This window comes from Hesperophylax consimilis, chromosome 24 (genome assembly GCF_061612785.1).
Source record: "Hesperophylax consimilis isolate HC1 chromosome 24, BYU_Hcon_1.0, whole genome shotgun sequence".
Taxonomy (NCBI): Eukaryota; Metazoa; Arthropoda; class Insecta; order Trichoptera; family Limnephilidae; genus Hesperophylax; species Hesperophylax consimilis.
Genome location: NC_142859.1, coordinates 21,010,612 through 21,022,147, shown reverse-complemented (window position 1 = coordinate 21,022,147; position 11,536 = coordinate 21,010,612). Strand labels below are relative to the sequence as shown.

The following is an 11,536-nucleotide window of genomic DNA, read 5'->3' as shown; positions in this document are numbered from 1 at the left end:
TGCTTAAACGTGTGTATAAATACACATTTCACATCGATCTATACACATCTACCCTGATCATCAGGACAGATGTGTTAATATTGTGGTGAATATGAAGTATGTGTTTATATGTGTACATAAGCAGAAACTGGCCAAAGAAGGAGATCACAACGGGGCATAAAATCTTAAAAATAAATATAAAACTCAACCTTATTCATCAAAAAATTTGAATATTTTCCGAAACAGTTCTGGCTTCTTATCCAGCATATTGTAGATATCTTAACTTTTTGGGTCATGGTTAAATGGTGAAAACAAATAAGGAAAATCAGTCATGAAATAAAACAGGCATATTATTTTCAAAATGTATTTAAAAGCTAACATCTGACTTAGTCAATTAAAATTATACATAAATACTTCAAAAGAATACAATTATTCTTCATAGTAGGAAACTAACTCGATATATAAAAAAGTTTTGAGACATCCAGCAAGTTGGCTTATCGCTGATTAAATTACATTAACTAATATTAAAAAACTCTAACTTTTAGGTAAAGAAATAGTTTCACTTTCAAATCGCTTTTACCATGCTATGTAATTGGTATAAAATGTTGAAGAAATTTCAATTATTTAACGATTGAAAGAAATAGTAAAATTAGAAAAAAAAATCATCGAAAAATTCTCTTTTCACTTTATCTTTACATTTATAATGTCGGGAATTGTAAATTCTGTATGAATGCATTTTGTATTCTTTCTCTCCATTCTCTCCTTCCACTCTCATTTTCTCCTTTCACAAACTATTATAAGCTAAAAATTATTACAATGGTTTTCACCAATAAATAAATAAATACATTTTTACACAACAGTGAAAATGATTACAAAATTGTTCATTAAAACATCGGTACATCGTATGCAAATTAATATTTGCAATTTGCTAACCATTTTCATTAAATCGGTCATAATACATAATGTTTATTATGTGATTTAACCTAACATACATACGACACTTATTATTAAAACTTATGACATATAACATTATATTCGAGTTATAAATAATATTATGTTTCACAATAATTAAAGCGAATGATCATTGAATTGATTCATTCATCAGATATATATAAGCTCTTGGATTTTGAAAACTGATCAACAATTTTAAAACATGCATGCCAATTAGATATTTATCAAAATGTACACAATTTTGAATTGTTTTATAATAATTGGCAATGATTTCGACCTGAAAATAATCATTACGTTTAAATTCAAATTATTAACAATAGCGCCCTCAAGGTTTTTTATTAATAATTAGTTTTTTATGATAGAAATTATGTGATTTGTTTGTCGATTTGATGAAATGTTTGAATCTAATGAATGTACAATAAATAATTGAGAATGAACAAGAAACAAGTGCAAACATATATTAATAAAACATAATAACATAATATAAACATATTAAAAAAGATAGTTGAGATTGTAATAATAAATATTTTATATAAATATGAATAGGTCCCCAATGATCTGAGAAAAGCGCTGTGAGAATAATTTATGTTCAGTAATTATGAGCGAAAGGCAATTAAATAATTGTATGATTTTCTTTTTGGCTCCCAGATTAACAGAAGACGTAGGAGGTACAATGGATGGATTTCTTGCCGGGGCAAGTGTTACAAGAATTTCGTCATTGTCTTTGAGCACGAAATGTGGGGCAAATTGGCGGAACCGGTTCTGATAATAATATTCTCCTGTACTCGTATAAAACATTATCAAAAAGTGTTTCCATTGAACGCTAACCTCGAATATTTCTTAACATCAGTTTTTGTGAACAGAATATTTAAATAATGCTCTAGTGCATAAATTACGCAGACATAAAATACGTTAAGCAAACAGATTTTTAATGGGTAAATTAGCATATCTTTAGCATAGTCATTGAAGGGACAGCAGTTTTAAAACAGTATGACGGATCTGTAACCACGAGGTTTTCATATTCAATAAAGTTAAAATTATAGTTAGCGTGAATAGAGAGCAAGATCCGAAATTCTTCTCTGGCGGGCTCCTGGTTGGAATCCCCGGGTACCGTCGGGTCCCACTGGAGGCCTCACCAGCTGTTCCTGGCAAAGAGCTGAGCTGTTTGAGCGAGAGCGGAGTTGAGGACTGCAATACCCAGACATCTGGCTGCAGTTGGAGATTCTTCTCATGCCATCGTACTCAGAACTTGACACGGAACAGTTGGATATCCTGCGAGACAAGTACATGTCAGAAGATCCTGAATCCCTGGAGCTGTTGGACAGTCTTCTGGGAGAGTAGTAATAACCAGACGAATCAGAAGAGTGGCTGCAGGATGACATTCTGCGTGGAACCCAGTTTGGTTCAGGAACGCGCGGTAAGAACCCTGAAGATCCACGCCTCAATCTGTAACGAGGATCTCCTCTGATCCAATACTCCATCTCAGCTTCTGAACCGCTGCAGCATGGGGAATATTCCATCTCATTAGGCAAACCAGTCATGCGGTTGATGCTTATTTTCTTTCCAGGCATGACACGCTTCTTCTTGTCGGGATTAGGAACACAGTTCAGCTCGAACACTTTGAGAGTCTGCCCATAGCCAGGGAAATCATCGTGTTGCATGGCCACTGCGTTTCTTGCAGCTTCCGATTCAGAAAACTCTACTAAGGCACATACCAACCCCCCGAGGGATGGGTTCTTGTTTATGAATTGCCTTACGTCTGCGGGGACGGGATTACCTGGTCTCAAGACCCTAATCAAGGCAATCTCACCACATTTAGAGAATAATCTAGATACGTTTTCGATGGTTGGTTTTTCCATCGGTAAGTTGACAGCTACAATAGTTCTTGAAGGGGTCGTTTCGTCATACTGGGGCAGTGGTTCCAACCTGCGTAGTTTGGTTCCAGCCTCGTTTATCTGAAGTTTGGTGGATCGCTTAAGTGAGACAGCTACCACCCTCCAGTCTTTTGTCAAGTGTTTTACCCTCTTGAAACTAGAAATGAGTTTAAGGGAAACGAAGCCTTCCTTGTTTCTTTTGACGTGCTTGAGAAGGAAAGCGTCTTTAGTAATGTTGACATCTGAGAAATAGAATTCTACTTGTCCAACAATTTTATCGGCTAATTCTTCCGATGGAGGGGTGAAAGGAGGCTCCTGAGTGTCTTGCGGGTCAAGAGTGACTTCACAGCCGGAGTCCTTGCCCCCTCCTGTGGAACCAGCATCAGAAGCGGAGTCTGACAGATCTGCCATGTGAGCTCCTTCATCTTCAGCTGTGTCACAAGCCGTATTCTCAGGTTCATCTCCGGACTTATCCTCTGAATTTCTCCTATCAAAAGACATGGAAACATCGCTGTCTATGGATGATATACTATCCCTGGTGTCGGAATGCTTCATGGGTCCGTGAATGTATCCCAGATTGCCTACAGTATCTGACTCCTCCTGCAATTTTATCAACTCCTCTTCGTGCATCGGCATACTTTCTACAGCAGCAGCCATTTTTGCTATTACTGTATAAGTTTTATATTTTAAGAACTCTTACCGTTTATTAATCACAATTTATTATCACTTTTCCGTCAACCGACAGAATAATTCAAAGTTCTAGATGTCAATTTTTATCCACACTTTTAGGAAATGTTCGTTTTCTTATAAACTATTAATTATTAAATAAATAAAATTATAAATTAATATCACACGAATTGAATTGCACTCAATTGACTGTCTGCATATAAAATTAGATTGATTATAAGGACACAGTATTGGTAACGTGTTTTAATGTCTGTGTATAACCGGCGAACATTCACCACATGTGTTACGCAAGAAGCACCCGAGGGCTAGTCTGCCTTTCACGCCGGCAGCTGTAAGAGAAGTTGGAGAGATACGCTGGATATGCGAGTCCCAGCTTGCACAACAGCCTCCTTGGTACACAGCAGATCACAGTACTTGTTGACCTCAGAATCTCCGATAAAGGAGAAAGCACTTTGCAATTCACGTTATTTACTCAGCTTTCGGTGATAGCTGACTGCACAGTGTAATTATGACTCCAATGCACAGGATTTTAATTGATCAATCTTCTTCAAACTAACACAGCAAACGATTTCGATGATCTGTGTTGTTGAACGAAAGCACCGTTTTCTTTCACCGGCAATGCTCGATGTTTGATGAACAATTACAGCACGTACAAGTTGACTGGTCACGGCGAAGGCACCGCTCCGTCTGTCTTGATTCTGTCCGGACTCGACACTAGACTCTGTTAGATATGAACTGAGAGCACGTGGGTTATTGTGCTACTGCCACACCAGTCCGTAAGTAGCCTAGCCGTTGGTCAGTAGACCACTGGCGCGCGCCAGCGGTTTCTTCTTTATATAGTCACCCTCCCTTGGGAAATTGCTCAAGGGTGGGAGAAAATTCGGCGGGGATAGCCTCTACCGCAGTCAAGTATAAGGCCTAGACCGCCTCAACAACCAACCTCCAAAAGCTGCAGGTACTTTGTAGAAATGTCCAAACTCTTTGCACTGTCTTACTCAAAACATCAATCAAATGTTTTAACTTTTCTACAACCTTTCATGCTTTGATCCCTCTGTCTGTGTTATTTGGCTTCGTGAAGATCGCCGTAATAGACGGACAAGGACTTTTCTTTACTATGTCACAGCTGTGTGGGTTCCACGTACCTGCTCGGTCTATCTCCTTTCATCGGCGACTAACCGTGGGAGACGGGAGATTTACAGCGGTGGGTGTGCGTGTGAAAGTGTTCGACTATTTTCGTACTGGTGATCATTCAGTCACCGGTGGTAATATAAAATATTAACAATGGCGCTTTACATAAGTCGACACAACTTGAAACAAATCCGCTGACGTTGTAAGGCTTTACTAGTCCGATATTTCAATACACTTCACAATAATAGTCACAGCAATATCAAAAAAGCATAAAAGTTTTAAACTGTCAATGTTTTATCGACTGCTCTATTAAATTGATTCAAAATCTCCCTTTTAATCTTCAAATTTGAACTTCACCTGATTGAATGTTTCTCTTTGCTTTGATGATTTGCTTTGCATGTATTGTAAATTGATTACACAATAAAGAACATACATTTGATTAACAACAATTAAAAAAGCAAACTACAAAATTTTCACTTGATTGTTCATTTTAAGATTAAAAAATCACTTTGAAAATTAAATATAATAACAATGTATACAGCTATAAGCTTTACACTAAAATATTAATTGATATTTCTTCTTGTAACGTATGCAGCTTGAGTTTTTCCGATTGAACTTAACCGTGGGCAGTTTCATTTGCAACTGAGCGTTCATTTTCTTTCCTCTTAACACAACGACTAGTATAAAACCGTGTTAGTGTCAGATCTGTTGTTGTCCTAATGATGGTGTTTGTTTGTATTAGTGAAGGGTACAGTAGGTACATTGTACAGCCTATCCATTGTACCTTCAATGTAGTCCATTACAGTCAGATCACGCACTTCCTAGTTTATTTCCTATTTACTACCATACTGCTTGTATCAGATCATTATCATAGACGATATTATTGTAAATAGGAAACGGAAGGTCATAGACTATTGACAGTTATGATTTCAGGAAGCAAAAGGGTACCTACTTTTTAATATACCATTCAGTTGATTTGTATAGTAACTTATTATATGTGATTTTTTTCAATAGGATGTGGTTGCACCTTGGATTTAATAGTGTTTTGTATCGTGTTTAAAGGGAAAACATGTGATGCGATCACATGTTATTTATCAACATGTTGAAAATAGTGACATTACCGAGGATGCAATGTATTTTGATTGAAAATATATAGTGACCTCTGTGGAGATATGATTTATATCTCCACAGAGATTTATTTATATAACTTTTTATAAAGAAATGTCACAATCCATTATTAACAAACTCCAACAGAACTGTTAGTGAAATACACGGTATTCTGCCAATTCGGGACAGTGGCAATTCAACACACTTCAAGTGATAAGTCATTAAAAGTGATGAAATAACTGGCCTAAGCCTATTTAACCTTGTCTTTTTTTCATCGCTTTTCATGACTTTATACCACTTTTCGAAAGTGTTTTCAGAATTGCCGCTGTCCTGAGTTGGTCGACCCGGTTACCCAAAAAAGACATGTTATTTAAATAAATAAAATATTTGCTACAGGTTTCGAACCCGCGACCTATACATTCGTAGTCGAGTCAAACTACTCGACAACGAAGGTCTACAAAAAATCATTTAGGCAGGCATCGAGATTTAAAACAAACTACGTTAACACAAACAAATGTTCGGCTTAATAATATAAGAAATATCGAAAAAAATCTTTACGATATATTGTATAACATATAATTAATTATTAATGTTGTTAAAAAAAATAGAACAAAAATCAATTTATTATTTTATTCTCGAGGTTTTTCTAGGATTGAACCTGCTTTTAAAAACAGCTTGTCATTCATCTCATTAATTCATTTTTATTATCAGTTGTTTCGTTCAGCCGCTAAAAAGAAAACGAAAGACCTTTTTTGTTTCACTTTCAGCGTCTGGTGTCTTTGTAATGTACCTAGTTGAAAAGACGTTTGCCTTCCTCTCGAGGCCGCGGGATCGAGTCCCAGACCGGACGAGACAAATCTTTCGGAAGTTGAACCAATATGTAGGTAACCAGGGATGGACTTAACAAAGCTGGAGGCAACAAAGCATGTTTAAAAAAAAATAATTGATGCTTTTCATGTTACGCTATTTTGATGTTGTATTCTTATTATGATGACTAGGAATACAAGACAAAATATATCATTATTCTGCAATACATACACAAACAACTATCAGACACACTCACTACCATCGAAGCCAGAGTAAAGTTGGCCTCTCAGAAGCTGGGCGTACTGTACAGGGCCCGCAGATACTTTAATAGTACACAACTGCTGACCCTGTACAAATCGCAAGTGCGCCCTACTGTCGAAGTTGGCAGCCATCTCTGGTCCGGAGCCCCTAAATACCTGAAAAAAACCCTTGACTCTGTGCAAAAACGGGCGGTCCGTTTGATAGATTCCCCAATCTTAACGAAAGGACTGCAATCTTTAGAGCACAGGCGTCAGGTAGGTATGCTGTCCTTGTTCTATCGGTATTACAATGGAAGATGCTCTGAGGAACTAGCGTCATTGATCCCTTCGGCACCGGTGCGTAGTTCGGATACACGCCAAACGCGCGCCCAACATTTGTACACAGTTGACATTTGTCACATGAGAATGGGTCGCTTCTACGATTCGTTCTTAAGTTCAACAGCTCGGCTGTGGAAGGAACTGCCGGCCTCTGTGTTTCCTCCCTCCTACAACATGGGACTCTTCAAGACCCATGTTCACTCCTTCCTCTCCACAAAAAGACCCTCCACTCAGCATCCCCAAAGATGACATAGGCCCTGAGGGAAATTATTTTCTTCAGGGCCTCCTGTGTGGAGTTAATATAAAAAAAAAACTACCCAATAGGATGCACGAACAAGTTTGGGGTACTATTGATATATTTACTGACTCCATTTACAGAACTAAGCTTAATCTATACCAGCTGTTGAATCCTACAAATTATAGTAGCGTTGGTAATGTAGTTTTAGTGATTTGTCTTATATATTGTTCTAATTTCTATATTATTTTATGTAACTGTTACATGTTTTACTAATACTGTTTTATATTCACTTTATATTACTGTTATATCATGCTTTAAATTTTTATTTGTATAATTTTCGATAGCCTGTTTATAAAATCCATGTAAAAGCCCGACGGGACATAAAACCAAATAAATTAAAATTATATTGTGAAGTTTTTGCTTAATTTTGAAGATATAACGACGTTATTTTGACAGGCTTAATTTTTCGTTTCTTCTGGTGAAATTGAACTCGTAGGCCTGTTTGGGGCCTACGAGTCAAACGATGTATGTCAATTGGCGACATTGGTGTTTCTACAAGGAATTATGATTGAAATGGTCATGGCATTTCCCATACACAACACATACATCATTCAAAACAGTATTTTTTTTACATTTAATTATTAAAAATTTTATAAATTAAATCAAACCTTCTTTCGAGCTGAGATGCCAATTTTTATTTCCAAAATATTTCGACAGTATTGCAGTTATCAGTTATAAAACCGTATTCTGACAAAGAAACTCGATTTTTTTATATAAACTCACACTTTGTACTTCTTGTTTAGTAATAATTTGTACCCTGAAGATGCTTGAGTAAAGCGAAACCGGTCGGTTCTAAAAATTATTTTATTTTATTATATTTATTTTGCAGGAAAACACCACAACATCCTTCCCCCAGTTATAAAACAAATAGAAAAGTTTTTATGAGTGTAAATCAATAATAAAAATCTGTGAAAGATGTCAATGAAGAAACATTAAAAACGATATATAATACAGTTAAAATAGAATAAAATAACTTTATTTCGCCTCAACACAGGACTCCCAGTGAGGACTAAGAAATACAATTCTATACAAAAATTCAGTATAGTATTCTGTAAATAAACTATATTATATTATACACTCTACAAAAAAAATAATAAAATATTATGTTCCGTGGTGCACAAAGACTGTACGTGAAGATAATATTTATTTATTTATGTTACGAACAAGAGTACCTACCTTTTAATAACACACAACTATGGAAAAGATATGACGTGCGAAAACCAATACAAAATAACACACCTTATTTTAACTTAATATCATTATCATTTTCTCGGTATAAACTGATAAAATAAACTTTAATCAAATAACTGAGTTAAACTACTTTTGTTTTTACCAAAGAAACTATTAATAACAAAGTTAAACTAAAAGAACAAATAAACTTTTAATAACAAAGTTAAACTAAAAGAACAAATAAACTTTTAATAACAAAGTTAAACTAAAAGAACAAATAAACTTTTAATATCAAAGTTAAACTAAAAGAACAAATAAACTTTTAATAACAAAGTTAAACTAAAAGAACAAATAAACTTTTGAAAACAAAGTTAAACTAAAAGAACAAATAAACTTTTAATAACAAAGTAAAACTAAAACAAGAAATAAACTTTTAATGACAAAGTTAAACCAAAAGAACAAATAAACATTGTAAGAATATTTTTAATTTAATTAAGTAATTAATTTATTAATATATTGTTACTTCTACGCCATATTTTTTTGGCAGTAGTTTACGTTACTTTGAAATCTGCATACCTTATTATTTGGTTTATCTCCCATGGCATTTTTATTACATTGATATTAAATAAAATAAAATCTCAAACACGAGAATTATATTTCTCAACTGAGATGGTAGTAATGTTAAACACGAGAATTATATTTCTCAACTGAGATGGTAGTAATGTTAAACACGAGGATTATATTTCTCAACTGAGATGGTAGTAATGTTAAACACGAGAATTATATTTCTCAACTAAGATGGTAGTAATGTTAAACACGAAAATTATATTTCTCAAGTGAGATGGTAGTAATGTTAAACACGAGAATTATATTTCTCAACTGAGATAGTAGTAATGTTAAACACGAGGATTATAATTCTCAACAGAAATGGTAGTAATGTTAAACACGAGAATTATATCCTAATGTTAAAAAATTACTTAAAAACCAACCTGTAAAAAGAAAGTTTTATTTGACTAAAATGCATCTATTTTAAAATGACTTCTAAAAAATGGTTTGACTGAGGATTAAACCATCCTCCTTAGGGACTAAAGTCAACCGCGTTAACAATTGAGCCAAATTCCGATTGGGTAGGACCGACATTTATTTAGTATGTTAACTGCTGTAGTGTCATAAAATTTATAAATTAGTAGCAGTGAAGCAAATAGTGTGTACCAAAAAAAGTTATTGTCTTCTTGTCTGTCTTCTCTGTGTACACCTGCGGAGTATCGGCGTGATGATATAAACAAGTATTCCCAGTTCACTCCTGACGGTAAATACGTACAATTTCCTGTTTATTTCTATCTACCGAATCATAATTCTCAGTACCAAAGGACATGCATAGTAAGAGGGAGACTGACTTACGAATACCTTCCAAATAATAAAGCCAAGATGAAAACAATTCTGTCTATTTCGGGTAATAGACAAAGGTCGACCTAGCTCTGTGCTATTTTCTTGTATATTGACCTCCGCTCTTTGCAGATAAACAACAACAATATTATGTAAATATTTATTCGGGGAAATTTTATTGTTTTGGTTCTGCAATTGCGTTGTTTTGCCATCAACAAATTATTATTATTCATATACACGCGGATATACAGACACAGGACAGACTGGAAAATGACGAGATATATATTCGACTGCCATGATATAGTTTGAATAAATTTGTTAAGTGTACATAAGTAACTATTTGATCTTACTTTAGGCTCATGGTCAAGCCCACAACACACTTTCCTTGATTTATTTTTTCAGAGAATACGATGATGTGATGAAACTGGAAGAACTCTCTATTTTTTCAGAGGATATGATGATGTGATGAATTTGGGAGAACTCTCTATTTTTTTAGAGTATATAATTGTGTGATGAAACTGAAAGAACTCTCTCATTTTTCAGAGGATATGATGATGTGATCAAATTGGGAGAACTCTCTATTTTTTAATACAGCTGTTTAAATTTCAATTTTGTTTCGGTAATGAATAAATACAAACCTTAGAAGCGGAAATTAAACCACTTACCAAAAGTATTGAACCATGAACAATACAATTACATTTTGGCCGGCGCGTGTGGGTACCGCCGCCCGGGAATCATTTATTAGATAACCAACACCCCTGCCATAAATCGCCCCATGTGGTTCGCTACGTTTTGTGACTTAGCAGGGGTGCCCGGGTTCATGGGGTAAGGTTTGTCTAGGTCATAACATTATTAGAGAAGGACGTAATCGAGGAGACAGTTTTTATGTGTTTCAACTTTTAAGTACAGACCACTTCATTTCTGACTTGATATTACGTTCTCTTAAATCGCAAGTCAAGAAAACTTACAAATTTAACACATTTTTTAAAATATTAGAAATAATTTATCTCAAAATGATATAAAATTTTTTACAATTCTCTATTCCACTCTCATCTCTTATAAGGGGATCTGCGAACCCAAATCAAATGAAGCAATCTAAAAGCCAAAAGGGTATCATGAAGACATTGGAACATTGATTGACTGATGATTGAACCTTCCTACCAAGGAACTGGAGTCCGTACCGATCGGGTAGGACTGACATTTATTTCGTATATTAACTGCTGTAATGACATCCGATTTCAGAGAAATGACAATTCCTCTGATTACAATTCTCTATTCCACTCTCATCTCTCATAAGGGGATCTGCGAACCCAAATCAATAGAAGCAATCTAAAAGCCAAAAGGGTATAAAGACCATGGAACATTGATTGGCTGATGATTGAACCTTCCTACCCAGGAGCTGGATTCCGTGCCGATCGGTTAGGACTGACATTTATTTCGTATATATTGACTGCTGTGATCAGATCATCCGATTTCATAGAAATGCATATATTTCTGCGTGTGTGTACGTGATTGCCATAAAAAATTGAGAGAATGCATTGTCGTCAACAACGAGTCAATCTGCCGAGTTT

At 35.1% G+C, this 11,536-nt stretch overlaps 1 protein-coding gene across 1 annotated transcript; it reads right to left on the bottom strand.

The window, feature by feature from the left end:
- Nucleotides 1-376: 376 nt before the first annotated feature.
- LOC149412075 (uncharacterized) lies at nucleotides 377-4,310 on the bottom strand. The gene has a single exon (XM_089646581.1). The coding sequence runs from the start codon at nucleotides 3,459-3,461 to the stop codon at nucleotides 1,974-1,976; it is 1,488 nt and encodes a 495-aa protein (XP_089502707.1). The 5' UTR covers nucleotides 3,462-4,310; the 3' UTR covers nucleotides 377-1,973.
- Nucleotides 4,311-11,536: the final 7,226 nt, after the last annotated feature.